Source organism: Notothenia rossii (genome assembly GCF_949606895.1).
Source record: "Notothenia rossii genome assembly, chromosome: 11".
Lineage (NCBI taxonomy): Eukaryota > Metazoa > Chordata > Actinopteri > Perciformes > Nototheniidae > Notothenia > Notothenia rossii.
Window position 1 is genome coordinate 12,636,382 of NC_136910.1, and position 19,028 is coordinate 12,655,409.

General features: G+C 40.0%; 3 protein-coding genes across 4 annotated transcripts; all 3 read left to right on the forward strand.

The window, feature by feature from the left end:
• Positions 1 to 749: 749 nt before the first annotated feature.
• LOC307025582 (CD151 antigen-like) lies at positions 750 to 3,389 on the forward strand. Of its 2 annotated transcripts, XM_079660319.1 has the most exons (6): positions 750 to 915; positions 1,309 to 1,497; positions 1,672 to 1,872; positions 2,407 to 2,544; positions 2,640 to 2,723; positions 3,028 to 3,389. In XM_079660319.1, exons 1-6 carry the CDS (start codon positions 859 to 861, stop codon positions 3,097 to 3,099), a joined length of 741 nt encoding a protein of 246 aa, XP_079516445.1. In that variant the 5' UTR covers positions 750 to 858; the 3' UTR covers positions 3,100 to 3,389. The 2 variants fall into 2 exon arrangements, with proteins under 2 accessions (XP_079516445.1, XP_079516446.1); XM_079660320.1 differs by lacking the exon at positions 2,640 to 2,723 and having other exon boundaries at positions 2,407 to 2,602.
• Positions 3,390 to 3,670: 281 nt separating this feature from the next.
• On the forward strand, positions 3,671 to 7,122 carry pus3 (pseudouridylate synthase 3). Its single transcript, XM_079660318.1, has 7 exons — positions 3,671 to 3,881; positions 4,199 to 4,616; positions 5,036 to 5,313; positions 5,397 to 5,580; positions 5,712 to 5,821; positions 5,912 to 6,084; positions 6,664 to 7,122. The coding sequence occupies exons 2-7, from the start codon at positions 4,200 to 4,202 to the stop codon at positions 6,933 to 6,935; spliced, it is 1,434 nt and encodes a 477-aa protein (XP_079516444.1). The 5' UTR covers positions 3,671 to 3,881; position 4,199; the 3' UTR covers positions 6,936 to 7,122.
• A 136-nt stretch (positions 7,123 to 7,258) lies between these two features.
• dcakd (dephospho-CoA kinase domain containing) lies at positions 7,259 to 12,109 on the forward strand. Its single transcript, XM_079660321.1, has 5 exons — positions 7,259 to 7,555; positions 8,402 to 8,513; positions 10,153 to 10,356; positions 10,624 to 10,711; positions 10,964 to 12,109. Exons 2-5 carry the CDS (start codon positions 8,402 to 8,404, stop codon positions 11,247 to 11,249), a joined length of 690 nt encoding a protein of 229 aa, XP_079516447.1. The 5' UTR covers positions 7,259 to 7,555; the 3' UTR covers positions 11,250 to 12,109.
• Positions 12,110 to 19,028: the final 6,919 nt, after the last annotated feature.

Here is a 19,028-nt window from a genome sequence, read left to right on the forward strand (position 1 = left end):
GCAAGTTCCAGTAGTCAGACGACTCCAAGTGCTCAGACACTTCAAACTGTTGCAGAAAGAAACTGTATTTCTGTTTCGTTGTGAATAAAGACTGAAAATCTCTTGTTATTTTTGTATATGTTTGTGAAAATGCTATGTGGGATTTACTGACAGAGCTAATAAAATGTACTAGGGACCAAATACCTAATAAGATACAATAATTGTGTTTTATTTTTTAATTAAAACTAAGAATTGGTCAGATGTTTTGACATTTGTAAAATTACAAAACGTAACGACCTTGCCATTTTCTTCTAAACATTTGACTTGCAGAAGGAAAGACAGGACCGTGATAAGCATAGAACAGAAAAAGAAAAGGCTTCCCACAGTTTTTAAATAGGTTAAAATAGACGTGTGACCAAACAAGCTGTTATGCTCAGTTTTTGAACACGTCACAAGGCCTCTCTATTGATGCTAAGCTTAAGATTTTTGTTTTAAACATTTCGAATTTTGAAGACTGGTATGTAGTATTAAAAATGAAAGTCATGACACTAAAGCCAAAGGCCATATACAGTAGAGGCTTCTACCTGATATTGAGCTTATCACATTCCATGGTACTTTTTGCACTTCATAAACGCTACTATTCAAATCGTCTAACAGGGACCTCGCTGAATGTTTCCATGTGATATATCAATTTACATGTTATCAGGCTGCAGGTTCGTTTTCATAAGGTCACACCACACACTCACTACTGACTTACATCTAGGTATAAAGTCTGTATCTCTTCACACACACACTGAGGGACGTCTGCTGCTTTCTCTCTGTCCTCTGTCTTCTTTTCATTACAGTACAAACTTGAATCGCTTGCAACAAGTCCTCACAATGTGCACGTTTTGCAGCCTCAAATGCGGATTTATTTTCTTCAACATGGTCTTTATGGTAAGTCATTTGGGTAATTCTGTCTATAAATTAAAGTGTTGATTACAGCAATGATAGATAACAAAGAATGGATCAATATACAATTATATATTTGTATCCGTAGTAAAAGTGTTAGTGGCAGTAAAACTGAATACAACTTTATTCTAAACTGCTTTAGAGAATGTTTTGTATTAATAAGAGTGATTTGTACTTTGGATTAATCCAACTATGTTAACAATGTCCTATAATCTTGAAGACAGAGTTAGACAAGATCTTCCTCTTTTCAATGATTTAGTTTCACACTACAGTATGTTGGTAGCACTTTAAATCAACAGCAGAACAGGGTTCATTGGGTTTTATTTGACTATTTAAAGCCCACTGCTCTAATGTCCTTTTGTTGCATTTGTTTTTCAGGCATCTGGGGTTGCTCTCCTCACAATCGGAGTAGTGCACCACCCCACTTTCCAAGATTTGGGAGAATTTGCAGGGAAAACCCTGGCCAAAATTGCTATAGTCCTCATAGCAGTGGGTTCCATCATTACAGTCGTCTCCATCTTGGGCTGTCTCGGAGCATTCTTTAATAATTTTAATTTGGTGGTATCTGTGAGTAACACAACACTACATAATGTAAATGTCTCTTCATACATTTTATTAAAAAACTGTGCTTGTGGGACAAATAGGGCAAGGCTGATCAATATATATATATATTATTATTTTTAAGCATATGTGACAAGACTGAACTCTAACTCTGCTCACTCGGTTTCTCTTATGAACTAGTTCCTCTGTTGCCTGATCATCATTATCCTAATGGAGATAATCACTGGGGCTATCGTTTACACATTCTACAACAAGATGATCTTGAATCCTTCTGCCCTAGCGAACATAAAAGGTTCAGTAAACTACATGGACAAAATCAAAAGTGTGATCAGTAAGTACAGCCCGGAGAAGAGAGCTGCCATCGACAGAATTCAGGAAAAGGTAACGCACAGAGATATTTGCAAAAGGCCTAATCATCCCAACAAATATTGTAAGCTCTTATTAAGCCATCTGTTTTCTCAGCTCTCTTTGTGAACTGCATATGTAATAGATACCAATAAGACTTAGGTTGTTTTAATTGACTTTGCATTGTGAAAGTGAATGTATTAAAGGTAATGCCAGATGTTAACTTCACTGTAAAAATAAAGAGTTTTACAGGCCTACAGTACATTCACATAATATTTTGGATGCAATTGTGTACAAATTATAACAATGAGTAACACTAAGAAGCTCAGGTACATAATAAACCTCTCTCCTAAAAAGTATTTCTAAATACAATTTTCGTTTATTGTGCACACATGACAGTAGTGGTATACCAGCTTTTCTTAGAAGTCCACACAAGAAACTCTTATGTTTTTTTTAAAGAAAGAAAACATGCCTGTGTGTCCATCGAACAGGCTTTACACTGCATCACGAACACACAGATCACCGGGTTACCTTGGTGACTTTTTCATGTATGATAAAACCATGTTACAGTTCAAATGCTGTGGAGCAGACGGCCCCGACGACTGGGCCACCAGTGTGGGCTGGGAGGACCACGAAGCTACGCCGGACTCCTGCTGCGTGGAGAAGGGTGCCGGCTGTGGGAAAGAAAAGGACAAAGCTCGCAAAAAGGTCTACTGGGAAATCTTATTTCAAGTGCATAGTCATTTGAATTCATTTTTGTGAACAAGTAAGTCTTTTATTTATATTTTGTGTGTCCTTTTCAGGGTTGCATTAAGGCCATCAACTTATTTCTGGGGAAAAGACTGATGGCGGTGGGAGTTATCTGTATATTTCTTGCAATTGCAGAGGTAAACACATTCCTTATAAATAAAAATAAATAAAAATAACATGCATTTCGCCGTTAGTTATTTATTAAATTACATAGGAAAACATATTTAAACAATTTGAATGAGAGAATATTCATAAGTTATGGTAATGCAGACATTTGTAAAGTGATGACATGAATGATAATGAAGCCTATCTCAACCTGTCTGCCCAAGGTGGTGAAATCCAGAATTAATTAGAATATATGGAGAGAGAAAATAACTTTTGCTGACCTGTCTTGAGAGTTCATTTGCTTCCAGTAACTTATAACATTTGTACCTGTTACAGTGTTTTGGAGTATTCATCGCGGCTTGCTTCAGTTGCAAAATAAAACGGAAAGACTATGACAACATGAGCTGATGTGTCATCGTGGCCAAGCACAGCAGACTTCACACATTGCTGACATATTGGAACTATTCTATTTGCTTTGTCCAGTCTTTGTACCCTATAATTGGACTTAAAGATGATTCTGTAATTCATATGTTTGAAAACAACTGAATGACTGCTTTTTTTGCACTTGCAAAATTTGACTATTTTAACCAAATATATCTAAATGGAATGGTTTGGTCTATGCCATCGAAAACAATAATAGTCTCATGTTTAATTGTCCTGCTACTAAGAATACATCTAATAAATGTGTGATAACTCTTGTTGGAGGATTTCATTTATGTTTGACAACTGATTTGACATCTTTAAAGTTTTTAACTTTTAACAAATGTTCAATATTTCAACAACAATTCTGTGTCACTCACTCAGCTCTACGAAGGCCAATACTGAACATTCATTTTTACAGACATATCAAAACTAAGGAATCAAGTTACAGATTATTTAACATAGAGATGTTAAATTTGCTCACCATGATGCTCTTGCGATCTTTTTGTTATGACTGAAAAGGTAAAATAATCTCACAATTATAAATAATTTAGGAAAAGCAATGTTCTCAATCAAAGGAACTAATCGCTTTGCACTAGGCAGAGGCAATTTAGAAGTACACTACATTTCCCAGAAACCCACAACAGGAAATGCGTCCGCTCTCAAAATCAATCCGTCACCGCTATCAGCTTGAAAAGTAACGTGTGCGCCAGCAGCACGCAGAGAGGAAAAAATCTAATTTAGCAACAACATTGAAACCACAATCAAAGGTAAATAAATAGTTGTATTGTAATATAATGTATTCCCACTATCAGTCTTAATATATGCTATGTAACATACCACACAAGCTAAGCTAACAGACTGTGTAGCGTTTGGACTTAAGCTAAATGAGCTGTCTGGATGAATATTGTGTTAACATAAAACCCTACCACCAACTATAGGCTACTGCTTAACTGGATTTACACAGGTTAACATATGTATAATAAAACAAGTTGCTCAGTAAGTATATATGAGATGATTGAGATAATTGTACAATTATTAGTTACCCTTCTCAATGGTCTCTCTTCTCGACTATATTGCTGAGCAGCATGTCCAAGGCTTTAACCAGGAGAATAAAGGAGCTGGAGGAAGAATGGGGGAAGCTCAGGTCCGAGCTGAAGGAGAGAAGTGAAGCTGGAGAGGATTCAGAGCTGACGTCCAATCCATCCACTCATGAAAACACTGACTCCAAACCTGATGTTAACACCAGCAGCTGTAAAAAGGGTAAGAAAGTAGCCAAAGAGCGTCCTTTCGACTTCTCTGCACACCCTCGGCGACATGTGGCTCTGCGGCTGGCTTACCTGGGATGGTCCTACCAAGGGTTTGCAGTTCAGGATAACACTGACAACACTGTGGAGGCCAGACTCTTTGAAGCTTTGCTGAAGACGCGGCTGATCCAGGACAGGCAGAGCTCCAACTACCACCGGTGTGGTCGCACTGATAAAGGAGTCAGTGCCTTTTCCCAAGTGAGTTCTCAAAGTACTCATCATCTAAATTGGAATAATGTAACAATATGTTGAGAAAATATGCCATTAATCTGAATGGTGCTCTAGTTCTGTGCCCAAAATATGATGACAACAATATTATAGCTGCATAAAGGTAAGAGAAATTGTTCAATCTAGAGTTACTGCTCAAAGTACCAAAGGAATACATTTGAATTAAACAGCTGTGTCTCTAGGAATCATGATTCTGTTTCTCAAGATAATAATTTTTTCACTATTATTTTTGGCCCCCTAAGCACCTCAACCCACGTCCCATGACACATCATTGTCTGATATACTCATACACACACATTAAAAGATTCTAACTTTATTAATAGCACTACAGGTAAGGTAGGAAATGTATAATTTTAGACTTTGACTTCAACTGTTATTTTCCTCCACAGGTCATAACAATTGATTTGCGCTCCACACAGTTTTGTGGAGGACTGGGCATCTCAGTTCCTGAACATGTTGATGTTAGCATCAAGAACAAAGCTACTGGCAGTGAGGTTCCCTATGTGAAGATGCTGAACAGAGTCCTGCCTCTGGACATTAGGATCTTGGACTGGTCTCCAGCTGCAGAGGGCTTCAGCGCTCGCTTTGACTGCAAGTCTCGCACGTACCGATACTACTTCCCCCGCGGATCCTTGGATGTGACACTGATGGCAGAGGCGGCAAAAAGGTGGGTGAAGACACAAAACGATGAATGCTCATGTTACCCCTCAATGTCACAGTTCTGATTTGATGGTTTGTTAACCCCGACAGATACGAGGGAACTCATGACTTTCGCAACCTGTGCAAAATGGACGTGGGAAATGGAGTCCTTCAATTTGAGCGGACCATCTTGTCTGCATCAGTAAAGCCTGTGCAGCCTCAGGACATCTCCGACACTGGCCCATATGATGTATTCATATTTGAAATAAAAGGATTGGCCTTCCTGTACCATCAGGTATGGAGACACACTAATCAGTGATTTTTTGTTTCCTTAACATGTTTAATTTCAAGCCGTCATATTGATATATATATTGATGATTTGGGACATTTGCAGTCTGGGTGAACTCCATGTTGTGTTTCATGCAGGTACGATGCATGATGGCACTCCTTCTCCTGATAGGGCAGAAACTGGAAGACCCGGAGCTAATTGATAAGCTCATGGATGTTCAGAGTAACCCCAGGAAGCCACAATACAGGTGTGTTTGTGTACAAATCCATAATAAAAAACAATACGGTAAAACTACATTTGCATCTGTATGAATGTTTCTTTTGTCATTTGTCTCTAGTATGGCAGTAGACTACCCGCTGGTGCTGCACGACTGCCACTTTCAAGGTCTGGCCTGGGAACAGGACATTGAAGAGGTGAGCCACGTCCTGTCTGAGCTTCAGCAGCACTGGACCCAGAGCACTGTCCGGAGCCACGTCCTGCACGGGATGATCCAGGGTTTGGAGGTCGCAGGTGAGATGTTCAAAGAGATGAGCACACCTCAACATTTTTAATTATGTCAAAATACACCTCTGCAGGGCCAGACTGGGATAATAATTTAGGAATCGAATGTCGCTCCAGGCCAATATTCACACATTTAACAATAGACGTTTACATACAGAAAAACAAACTGTTACTCTTTTGTTGAAATATTTGTCTGTGTACCAATAACATCTTTTAGTTTTATTATTTAAGATAAGTTAAACCTTTATTGATCCCTGTAGGGAAAATTATATGTCACAGCAGCAACAGTAATAAGTATGATTATGATCAAAAAGGTCAAACTTACCACAAAGGTAATACAAATTACAAATAAAAGTGTAGTAAAAAAAGGAAAATGCTAGATTCAATAAGTTAATTGGCAGGAGTATAAAAAGGATATTAGACTCCACAGTGAGAATAATTATTAACACTTTGAACTGCACTAAACGGTACAAAAGGTGCTTTACAAATAAAGTTTGCTTGATAGAATACTTTGCGTAGACACAGTATAGTAGTGTATATACACATTCAAATATTTGTTTACATTTTTTCACTCGTCTCTATTTACAGGTGGAGTGTCCTCCAATGCCTGCTGTCTAGTAGAAGGCAGCAAGCAGAGAAACTACCGGCCCCTGCTTGAGCGTCCGTGCTGCGAGAGCCTGGAGTCCAGGATAAACCATTTTGTCAAAAGAGGCAGGCTGGAGCGGGAGGAAGGGGAGAATGGAGGTGAAACGGTGCACAGAGGGAAAAAGTCCAAACATTCCCACAGTTCCCCTAGTCTGCCTGTTTCATCAGAGATGTCATCACCAAAACAAAGTACAGATGAAAAAGCAGAAGATTAATATATTCTCACAGGAGAATCAATTTGCCAATATATAATTTGTAATTGTTGTTTCTGCAAGCATTGTATATACATTTTAATTCGAAAACAAAATGTGTTTTTTTTCCTTTTTCATTTCTTAAAAACAGTGTTATTACATTTTCATTCATGCTAATGTTTTGCTTTGAAATAAACAGGTTTTGGAGAAATTGTTTATCGCTGATATTTGTTTTCAAATGTTTTATTAAACGCAGTGGTCCGACCTCAAGTTTTAAATGGGAATTTGCAATTAACTAAGCGGAACCAAAGTACGTCGGCAAAGTCGGAAGACTTTCGAGGTGGCGCTTGTCAAGCTAAGAAGCTAGGTCGTTAGCAATCAGTTTAGTGCAAGTCAGAGTTACATACAGCAATATTTAGCAACACGAATGTGCTCGCCATTTTTTTCTGACTGCATATCTGAAAGGGCGGAGTGGAGATGGCTTCTGGTTTGTGGTATTGCAGATTTGTTGTCGCTCTCACCTGATAAAGACTTGTGCTAACGTTAGCTTGTTAGCAATCCTGGTTGTTTACTACGCCGCTGTGGCTCCGCAGGACATCCCAAAGTACATTCAGCCGAATTAAGGAGAAGCACGCGTTTACAAGGTGAATATACAACAAGGGGGATTTTGTGGTTAACTAACAAAATAACTGTTAACTGGCCATTCTCTCAAATACATTGGTTGCATAATAAAGGAGCTGTAGAGTCTGGTCTGGGTTTATTTTGGTGTTGAGTCAAGAATATCTTTAAAGCTGTCTAAATAACTTTAGTTTGCTTGTTATCTAATTTGTGCACAAACTGAGTGCAGCTCAGCCTTTCCACAGCAGGGGGCGTGTTGCCCTCATAGCAGCACCAGTCTTAATATACTCATTATAAATAGCAAGCAACACCTGGATATTTCCAGAAATGTATTCGAAACATCTGTATATGTCTCTATCATCTTTCTTAGATTTAGCTTGAATTGCCCTTTATATTGGCTCTACTGTATGTGGACAAACACATCATATATACACCTTGTCAGCTTTTATTTCCTTTTAATTGTAATAATGTCTTTTTTTTCTGCATTGCCCTGATTTACAAAAACTTTTTTTTAATTTGGTATGAACTTTACATGAAAGTTAAAATACTAACATGCTGACAGTTATTTGTAAAACTTAACAATACTCGGTTGTTTTCATAAGTTTAAAAGGATCAAAAAGAAGAGAAAACCCATCCAGAAATATGCCCAATACAATGTGGTATTGGGTTTGAGAACAATGCTGTTTCTCTTTTAGCCATGATTTTGTACTTAAAAACAATTGATATTTCCAATCAATATGTTTTTTTATGATGAGATTGCTTTTTGTATACATTGGAATCAGCTTCTCAGAGTCACCATACAGCTACAGTAACTCTTGTATTACTTTAGTGACATTACTCCCTGGTTAAACTTCCTGTGTCTTTGCCTCAAGATGTTCCTGGTGGGACTGACGGGAGGTATTTCCTCAGGGAAAAGCGCAGTGTCTACGATGCTGCGGGAGCTCGGGTGTCCCATTATTGATGCTGATGTTGTAGCAAGGAAAGGTACGTGGAAATCTCTCCTGCAAATATTAAGATTTCAAGTCAAGAGTTAGAATAACTAGTCAACACTGTCATCCACGAGAACTCAAATGAAGTCACATGTGGTCATATGGATTCACCCATATGTCCCACATCACTGACTCATAACGTTTATTATTATACTGAAATGGACATGAAGAGGTTGAGCCTGTAGGAGGTTCATTAAGACAAACGCTTGGAGAGAGTGCATGAATCATGACGGCGGTCTCTGTTGACTGCAGGGATGATCTAGTAGTTGTCTGGTGAAGATAAAACGTCACAAAACTAGGGGAAATGTCCCAGCTGCATGTAGAAAATAATAGAATAAAGATTGAAATGCACTCTGGTGATTGTTATTAAATCGATAACAATATGTTCTAATCCCCCTTTTCCCCTCTGTGTATCTTTTTCTGTGTATTTTTCTGTGTGTATACTACTTTTCTTAGTTAGTGTAAAACGGTATATGTTCTTATTTTTGACACTGTGTTAAATTTCACCTATTATGCAACTTTGTCATGTCAGTGTAAAGAGATTCTGAAAGTTTCAGGAAAAAAGATTTGCTCACTTTTTGTCTTGATCCATTTATATATGATGTCATAACGATTTTTTGGCTTGTGTAACCATCAGCCAATAACCAACCAAGGTAACACCCGCCCACCTTATCACCTGAATCTCCTCCTAGAGCACCATTGTTTTCTTTTTAACCAAATATCTCTCTTATACCCCTTTCACACCAATGCGGTTTGGAGCTGGAGCTTCAAAAGGACCGGTTTTTCGTGTTCACACCGCAGCGGAGCCGCCTCTAAGCTCCGGGATCCGGTTCGTTTCAAGCACCCAAAAGTTGTCGGTCTAGAAAGCAAGCACCGCATATGTCAAGCTTACGTCGGAGGCGGGGGCAGGGGCGAGATCAACCTCGAACAACAACAAAAAGCCTAACCCTGTGTAATGTTGTTAGGCAATCATTTAAGCTTTGTTAGTTCCAGGTTTAATATGTGCAATAAGTTCATTTCAATACGCTTTGCAATAACCATTGAACCAGTCCGGCCCTTGACTAGTACCGATTTTTTTATTTTGGCCCACTGTGTAAGAACTTTTGAATGTAGCATGTAACGACTGTAAAGTTGGTAGTAAAGTCGTCCCATTTCTTCCATTTAGTTTCGACAGAGCAAAACGAGTAGCGCTTCAATACAATCGGCCATTGCTGTTGTTGTCGATGTGAGGGGGTTCCTCGCGGTTTGGCTTTATGAAGCAGGCACGCAAACGGTTACGTCATGACGCAAACGATGACGCAATGACGCAGCACCAGTCGCGCTCTGAGCAGTGTGAACAGAGCGGGAGCTGAACCGAAGAACTGGTTCCGAACCAGAAAAGCTCTAGCACGGAGCTAGAACGGGAAAAGTGGGGAGTGGATCCTTATTTTCATCTAAAGTAAAAGACAGAGAATCAGCACTTTTGAAACAGGGCTGAAACAGAGGGGATTATGGGATGCTTCAATGATCTGTTTGGTGTTTGGAGCCAAACACTTCAGAGACATGTTTGTATATATCTGAGACCTATAATATATTGATGAAAAACAGTATAATAGGGGACCTTTTTAATCAAGATGTTCTTTTCTTGATAAAAGTTGTGGAGCAGCACACTCCGGCCTATTCCCGCATCGTTTACCACTTTGGACCGGAGATCCTCCTCGAGAATGGCGAGATCGACCGGCAGAAGCTCGGTCAGCTCATCTTCGCCGACGAGGAGAAGAGGAAGCTGCTGAACTCCATCACCCACCCGGAGATCCATAAAGCAATGCTCAAAGAGATCCTGTTGTACTTTCTCAGAGGTGAGGCTAAGTGTGTCTGAGTTACAATCTACTGAAAGGGAGCTATGGCTGTTTTGATGTGGAGCGCTGATAGTCACAAAGCTGTATGAATTGCTCACTACACGCCAAATAATGCCAACATTTTAGAATATTACCAATATTTTTTACGAGGTTAAACGTGATGGTGGATCCAGCCACTGTGTATGTTGTTAAAAAGTTAAGAACTTTGCTACTTGTATTTCATTATGTTATGGTGTAAATGTGTTGAGGCACTTTTTGTTTGCACAGGATACCGCTACGTCGTGCTGGATGTGCCCCTTCTGTTCGAAACAAGACGTCTCACTAAGTTTCTCAACCACACTGTAGTAGTCTACTGGTAAGCCCACTGCTAACTTCCCCGTTATTTTAGATGACTCATTATTTAAAGGTTTCTCTCATCAAAATCTTAAAATATGTTGATGTTTGTTTTTGACAGAAACTGGCCATTAAGCCCAGTTTTGTGAGTTTTGGGTTACCTTTCTCTTCCCCTCTGTATGACATTTATTAGCATGACTCACTGCCTCTGGATTTTTTTAACAAGGCACCCTGGCTGCTCCATAAATAACCTCCATTGTCTGTTCCCTCTCAGTGACCCTGCCACTCAGCTGCTGCGCCTGATGCAGAGGGACGGCCTGACACAGGAGCATGCAGAGCAGCGCGTTGCCGCACAGATGCCGCTCAATGAAAAGCGCGGCCTGGCCAATCACGTTGTGGAGAACTCCGGCAGCCGAGAGGACACCCACAGGCAGGTCCTGCGACTGCACACACGGCTTGAGGACTCCATGGACTTCCTCTTAGTGAGGGTCATCGCTATCGCTGCCACTACCAGTCTGGGTGGGATTCTGCTGTATGCAACCAAGATACTTATGTCCTAACAGAGGACAGACACGGGGAACAATAAGTGGGGGAGTGAGTAGAGACAGGCGAAGGCACACTGGGGGTCCCGATTCAATTTACTGTGAGATTAGTTTCCCAGCACCCACCACTACAGTTCAGTGGTGTGACATGCTCTGTTTGCTCCTAACACCGACTTACATTATTGGCACAACATGCACTGACAAATGTGGTTTAGTGGGAAGGGTTTGAATGTGCAATTTCTTTCGGTTTCACTCAGAAACATTACAAACATGAATGTGATACCTTAGAGTTGCTGCCCAGTGCAGTAACGTTTATTTTAAGTTTTAAGGGCCTCAACAGTGATCCCAGTTTGGGGCAAAAAACTAGCTAGACTTTTTTTTTTTTTTGGTGCCGTATATATATCCAAATAACACATTTTGGTTGATAGTATACATTATGAATAAAACAAAATGAAGAGCAGAAAAAAGTAAACAGCAGCACATTCTTAAAACCGTTTATTTGCAGTTTGAGACCTCGATTTTTAGCACAAATACCAGCCCTGTCCCCAATGATAAATGTGCAAAATTATTGTTTGGACTACAATACCCAACATGAATGAGCTGATATTTACATAATATGTAATATGATTGTATGTTGATGATATGTATAATTAAGATGTGACGGGATGTATTTGACAATCCATTGGTAATGGGAACAGAATCAACAGACTTTATAAATATATACTGTAACACTGTATTTTCTTACACTTGAAGCGGCTCTCTGTAAATACTAAGTCTGTGATTTTATTTTCTGTGTGCACTCACTTTTCACTATACACAACATTTGTAGCAGCTGTTTGAATGAATTATAAAAGTGCTACTGTTTTAGAAAATAACAACTGTCAGATGTTTTCATTATTTATTTTGTATCATTTTTTTTATTTTAGTGCTAGATGCCATTTGTCCTGAACATATAATACTGTTCAATATTTACTGTGCAGAATGATTCTGCAATTTGACACTAAGAGGCTAATTTCTTATTCCTTTAAGGATGGGGGAGGTTTCTTTTGGCCTCTTATATCAGATTTGAATACATATTAGTTTGAGGAGGTTTTTATGATATTACAACTAATTTGGAGAACAATAACTTAACACAAATGTTGAGCCTTTGAATATCCTTTACACAACTGCTGTTGAGTCTCAATGCCCAAATCTTTAAAAACCGTAATTGCAACTAAGGACTTCTGTCAAATGTTAGGTCGTACTCAAAATCCAGGGAAACGCGGATTACGTCACTATGACATCATCAGGGTTATTCTCAGACTAGAAAGCTCACCTCAGAGAAACAGGAGACGTTATACAACCTTTTTTCACAGAATGAGGACTTTTTAGGAATAAACTGAGAAAAACTGTAACTGAAGAAACTAGAAATGTATTGTTATCATTGTTTCTTTTAAAAAGTGACAAATGTCTGTTAGAATCCAAAGTAGATATCTACAAATGTTTGGTTTGTCCAACCAACAGTCAAATTAGTTAAATATTTTCTGTATGACTAACAGATGGTTACATATGAGAAGTTACCCTATTAGAATGCTAATTGTGTTATTCCACCAGATTACCATATTTGGTAGCATCCTATCACAACAAATATAAATCCTACGACGACCCAATACTCTTTGCGAAACATATTGATATAATAACATCCTTCAGGTAATGTGTTAATGACAGTTCCTAAGGAGAGGAAAATAATGAACTCCCGTTAACGGTGAGTTGCGATGTCCTTGTTCTTGACCACATTAGAGCTTCGGTATGAAAATTCAGGCCTACAGGCGGACGTGGTGACATCATCTTGGCACTGAAGTCCCAGAAGCCTGGGTGGCTCACTTGGCTTGGTCTAAAGCTCCTACTGGTCTCATATTTGTTTTCATCAAGCCACAGCAGAAATAATGCAAAGTGACTGGGGGTGAGGTGGGCGGGGGGCATGCATGGCTACACATTTTGTAGCCCAATACACAAAATAACAAAGATAATGTATTATTTTACAAACATGCAAACAATTGGCAACATAATGCACACAATAAAACTGGCATGACAAATTCAGGGAGAGCGATGATGAACATGATTGTCTATTCTTAGGTTCCTTTGTTTTTATTTTTTAAATCTACTCCTGCCTTTGTCTGAAAATAACATGGTTTACTGGGCAGTCATCTGTTCAGCAGAGATTTTTAAATGTTCTTCTCTTTCTCAGACGCAGACAGAGGCCAGATGCAGAGCGTGTAAGGAAGTCTATATCTACACCAGCAAGTGTGAAGGCTCCAGGCGGAAAAAGGGTGTCGAAGTCTCAGTCTGAATATAAATTGCTTTTAATTCTGAGGGTGTCAAGCTAAAAGGTGAAAGTCTGAAGTTGCCTTGTTACACTTTGTAAAAGTGCATGGATACAGGCACAACCTAACGCTTCATTGTGTGTGGTAGGTCTTCTCCTGGAGCAGGGCAAATCATTTCCTGATGGCAGGGGGTAAAGACTTCTATAATCTCACCATCATTTTCAGAGAGTTGGCCTGCGGCACCACAGTGTGTCCACATTTTGAATCTCCTGTCTGAGTGGTTTTTCATCATTCACCCCGCCTACACTGCCGTCAGGGAAGGTAAAGCAGTGTGAGCAAAGGAAAACCAAATAAATAGCTTTGCACAAAACTCAACCCCGGACATTAAACATGTTTTATTGCATGTTATGCAATGTTTAACTCAACTGCATATGTCCGCTTAAGCCTGAATTGTTGACTCAAGGGGTTCATTTATTTTTTTAACACAATTGAAAGAATGCCTGCCTAGAGGGTAATAGGTTTTCGGTATTCATTAGGGATTGTTAAAAGCAATTCTTTTTTTTTTAGTGTTTTCAATTGATTGAAGATTAATTAGTAAACATTTGCAGTTCAAGACATATTTTAATATCTATGTATAGGGGAAACTTCTGAAGCACCTGGAGTCAGGACTCAAAGAGAGACACGGTGGAGAGCTGGAACTTTGATGACAAACACTGATGGTTTATTTGGAGCTTCGTCTGGAGAATTGACAAGACATGTCACGGGCCACGAGTTGACCACACGGTTGAGATGCCACAATCAATTCTCAAGAACCCTCCTGTAGTTCAAGGTTTTAACTAGTTTAGAGTGTAATAATCAACATTCTTCAATAGATAGGCTAAACAGATGAGGAAACTGAATCACAATTGTGACGCTTATGGCTCTGGGGTCATCTACACCCCAAGAAGGATGTGTCCCAGGTGTCCCACAATAATAACTATCTCTGACCGAAGTTGCCCGGTCATAAACTGGTAACAATAACAAAATGCTTGGGCAGCCCCTCCTTAAGGGAGATATCGGCTGCCCATGGCTGGGCATCTGGAATATTTATATTTATTGTGGGTTACATTTTTTAATAAAAAAACTATACTCAAAAAATCATGTCCCCCAGTTTTCATGTCACACAAGGGGTTTTAGTCCAATGGCTGAGCCTGGTCTTTAGCCACACCCCTGCACTTTTGACAAGGCAGTGACACTGCATCCCTGTCCCTCATGGCTGAATGGCAAGTAGCTATATCCCATACTTTTGATATAAATCTGTTCCAAAATCTGAAAATTGGCGTGTAACCTTAAGAATTGTAACTACCGAACACATATTATCTTCGATTAAGTAAACCTTTTCTGAGTTTTATGCAAAGTATTAGATTTTTATGTGTGTAAACCTCTTCAAAAACGTGTATGCTAGCCATGTACTTGCTAGCATTCTTTAGTTATGCTCAATTTTAGCTAGAATCGTCACTACCGAAACAGTCACTACCGAAACAGTCACTACCGAGGTAATTGACATGATCGTTTTCGGTAGTGACAAAATGGAATGGCAAGCAGGTAAATCCCATAGCTTTGAAATAAATGTGTTTTAAAGTCGGAAAATCAGTGTGTTACTTTAAAGGTCTCTTATTATACTATTTGAAGGCATATATTATAGGTCTCAGATATATATAAAAAACACGTCTATGAAGTGTTTTGCTCAAAATACCAAACAGATCACCCATTCTAGCCTCATTCCCCTCTATGTCAGCCTGTTACTAAATTGATTTTGGGTCAGTAGCTTCAAAACATTCACACTTCAACATAAGGCATGTTATGAGTAAAGATTAAGCAATAAGGTTGAGGGAATATGATACAACCTTGAGAACTAAATACTGTGGTCACCACCAAAACACTGGATGTTTTGTAAAAAATTAAGCATATTGAGTTATCAACTAAAATGATATGATACTGATTGGTTTAATGTATGTTCAATTTCAACAATCATCAACTCTGGAATCAATATGATCAGTACTATGCATTTTACAAATAAACATTGTATTGAGATTTTTATGAATTGTATAAACTGAAATTTGATTAAAAATTAAATTGCATTGATTTAATTGTGAAAACCCTCAAGAAATATTTGTTAAAATACTATTTAGATAAGGGAAGGTAAAACAATCTTAACAGGTTAATAGAATACTTTTTGACTACAGTGTATGTACTATGTTTCGGTAGTGACCATTTTTGGTAGAGGAAGAACATTCCAATACAGACGATATAAAAATGTACAGTTCTTTTACTAGATATGTGTAATTTAGATATGGTACAAAGTATATATGGACAAAGTTTTGGGAAAAAAACATACAACATTTGAAAACTGTTCCAACCCGACTTTGCATCAATTCGGTAGAATGGCCCGTATACAGAATTATTCCCTGACACTATGTGTTTGCAGTATGGTATCTACTGCAGTTTGTGTCTAGGAGAAATAAATAGGTGACACATCTGATTTGGAACCCTTCCGAAAGCTTTTTTACTTATTTGAATCATCAGTCATTATCTCCTGAATGTTTTGTAGCATTTTTAGAATGGGACACCTTTATGATTTGTATTGGTCCATAAACTTTGTTCCAGGAGAGGGTGAACAGGGCCTTTAATAGATTATATAGAGCTATAAACCAAAAATATATCACTTTATTCACCTCTCGCAGTCTACAACAGCTGTTACCGTTAACATTTCCTCTGTGGCATTCTCACAAAATCTTGACATGTCACAGTAGCCAAGAAAAGCAGAGGTGTAAATAACACAAGCAATGATAGCTGAAAACCAGTCAGCTACATTTCAATGTCCTGATTCAAGTTAAAGGAATAGCACTACTTAAAGGTCCCATGTCATGGCCATTTCTACTGATCCTAATTCCATTGTTGAGGTCTACTTGAATAGATTTACATTGTGCAATTTTCCAAACTCACATTGGTTTCTCATACAGCATCTCTGTATAGTATGTGTATTAAATCTCTGTCCTAAACGGCTTGTTGGAGCTCCCAACCCCCCCCCCCCACACCCCTCCCTATGAGCCCACTGTGCTCTAATTGGTCAGCTCGCCCACTCTGTTCTGATGAGTTCCCCACCGTTACAGCGGAGCATCAGTGATTATGTGTTACCCCTAGATTCCACCGGGTCCGCCTGCATCGCGTAACGGCTGCGCCGCGGTTTTGGTCCGGCCTCCTCCGGCGTCAAACCCTACCGGGCGTGTTTCAAAAGCATTTCAGAAGCTGAGCGTCTTGCCTGCTGGCTCACAGTTTTGGTTGATTTGGGCATATTTCCTGTACAGGTTGATTTTTGGTCGAGACAAAATTGCTGTACATATAATAAAAATAGCCTACAGCAGAGACACTTTACAGCTAATACAATAGCACAGATTGTTCAGAATATCAGTATGAGAAAAAACGACACCCTCTATCCTTAGACCCTCACATCGTACAAGGAAAAACTTCTGGAGAAAACCCACAGTTTAAAGGGAAAAAATGGGAGAAACCTCAGGGAGAGCAACAGAGGAGGGATCCCTCTCCCAGGACGGACAGACGTGCAATAGATGCCGTGTGTAAATCGAAGAGATAATACATTTTACAGCATAGGTAGTCCAAATGTTAGGAAATGCATGTGTCTGTAATTAGAAGATGAATCTACGAAGATGTCAACTACAATCCTATGGGAGCCTTCAGGGAGGCAGCATGACGAGACCCAGGCAGGACCGCAGAGACAGGTTTAGCCACGACCCGAAATCCACAACTAAATCCAGAACTCAGGATAGAGGATCCAGGACACAGGACCACAGCAAGAAGATCAGTCTTGACTCCGGATCCCGGCGTAGATATAGACACAAAACAAGAAAAAATGTGGCTGGGTTGATCGGAACAAGAGAATGCACAGACACAGACAGACAGACGGAAGAACAAGCACTCCCTTAGAATAGGTTGAGGGCAAAGGGTAGCAAGTAGGGGAGTAAGAAACATAGGTGGAGAGGCACACTCAGGGAACAAGGTCCCCACTGGAGCCTTAGTTGGAAATTGATGAGAGATAGGGAGGTACGCTGTGTCTACGAATCGTAACACTCCCCGGCCTGTCTAAGCCACTCTACAAACCGTTTCCCTCTAATAAAACCTCGAGAGGTTAGAGAGCGAAAAGGTCTTGCATAAAAGTTATTCTTGATAAGAGAAGCCTAGAAGGCCAGAGAGAAAAAGTGAGTTTTAAGTGTTGATTTAAAACCCCCCAGGGTCTGGGCCGACCTCACATGGAGGGGCAAAATGTTCCAGAGCCTGGGCCCCGCTGCTGCGAATGCTCGGTACCCTCGGGTTTTGAGCCTGGTCTTAGGCACTATCAGCAGCAGCTGATCAGCCGGAGCCAGCCCATTTAGGGCTTTGAAAACAAATAAAAAGGATTTTAATATCTATTCTGAACCGAACTGGAAGCCAGTGCAATGAGGCCAGAATTGGGGTGACGTGGTCACACTTTTTATGGCCAGTTAGAAGACGTGCAGCTGCGTTCTGGACTAGCTGCAGGCGTCTAATTGAGGCCTGGTCCATACCCACATACAGAGCAGTGCAGTAATCCAGTCTCGAGGTAACAAAGGCGTTAATAACCCTTTCTAGGTCTTTAAAAGATAAAAACGACTTGGTCTTAGCCAATAGCCGTATTTTAAAAAAGCAGGTCTTGACTACGGTGCTGACCTGCTTATCAAATTTAAAAGCGCTATTGAAGGTCACTCCAAGGGTCATGACAGAGGGGAGGATGTTTTTATTGAGGGAGCTCAGAATATCAACCGGAGAGGCTGGAGGTCGGGGTCCAAAAAAGATGACCTCGGTCCTGCTCTCGTTGAGGGTGAGGAAGTTTTGGCTCAGCCAGGATTTAATCTCTGTTAAGCAGTCCATCAACTGCTGTAGTGAGTTGGCATTTTGATTGAGAGGCAGATAGATTTGTACATCGTCAGCGTCACAATGGAAGGGGATGTTGTGTTTTGTGAGAATTGAGCCTAGGGGCAGTATGTACAGTAGAAAAATGATGGGGCCCAGAATCGAGCCTTGGGGAACCCCACAGGTAAGAGGGGCTTTGGCAGAGGAGAAGGCACCCAACTGCACTGAGAGGCTACAGTCTGTCAGGTATAGGACCTGAACCATGCAAGGGCAGAGCCTGTGATGCCTGCGCGGACTGTTCAAGCCGTGACAACAGGACGCTATGGTCCACAGTGTCAAAGGCAGCTGTCAGGTCCAACAGCACCAAGACAGCTGAGCTACCTGAGTCGGCGGCTAGGAGCAGATCATTAAAAACTCTTAAAAGGGCTGTTTCAGTGCTGTGCATGGGTTTTAAGCCAGACTGAAACTTTTCTTGGATGCCATGTGTGGTTAAAAACAACTGCAGCTGGACGTAGACTACTCGCTCCAGGGCTTTAGATAAAAAAGGTAGCTGTGAGATGGGCCTAAA

Excerpts from the sequence above, each read along its gene's own strand:
- LOC307025582 (XM_079660319.1), top strand. The coding sequence starts at position 859 with ATGTGCACGTTTTGCAGCCTCAAATGCGGATTTATTTTCTTCAACATG. Across the intron at positions 1,498-1,671 it reads ATTTTAATTTGGTGGTATCT|TTCCTCTGTTGCCTGATCAT; the intron begins GTGAGTAACACA and ends CTTATGAACTAG. Across the intron at positions 2,545-2,639 it reads AGGACAAAGCTCGCAAAAAG|GGTTGCATTAAGGCCATCAA; the intron begins GTCTACTGGGAA and ends TGTCCTTTTCAG.
- pus3 (XM_079660318.1), top strand. The coding sequence starts at position 4,200 with ATGTCCAAGGCTTTAACCAGGAGAATAAAGGAGCTGGAGGAAGAATGG. Across the intron at positions 4,617-5,035 it reads GAGTCAGTGCCTTTTCCCAA|GTCATAACAATTGATTTGCG; the intron begins GTGAGTTCTCAA and ends TTTCCTCCACAG. Across the intron at positions 6,085-6,663 it reads CCAGGGTTTGGAGGTCGCAG|GTGGAGTGTCCTCCAATGCC; the intron begins GTGAGATGTTCA and ends CTCTATTTACAG.
- dcakd (XM_079660321.1), top strand. The coding sequence starts at position 8,402 with ATGTTCCTGGTGGGACTGACGGGAGGTATTTCCTCAGGGAAAAGCGCA. Across the intron at positions 8,514-10,152 it reads TGATGTTGTAGCAAGGAAAG|TTGTGGAGCAGCACACTCCG; the intron begins GTACGTGGAAAT and ends TCTTGATAAAAG. Across the intron at positions 10,712-10,963 it reads CACACTGTAGTAGTCTACTG|TGACCCTGCCACTCAGCTGC; the intron begins GTAAGCCCACTG and ends GTTCCCTCTCAG.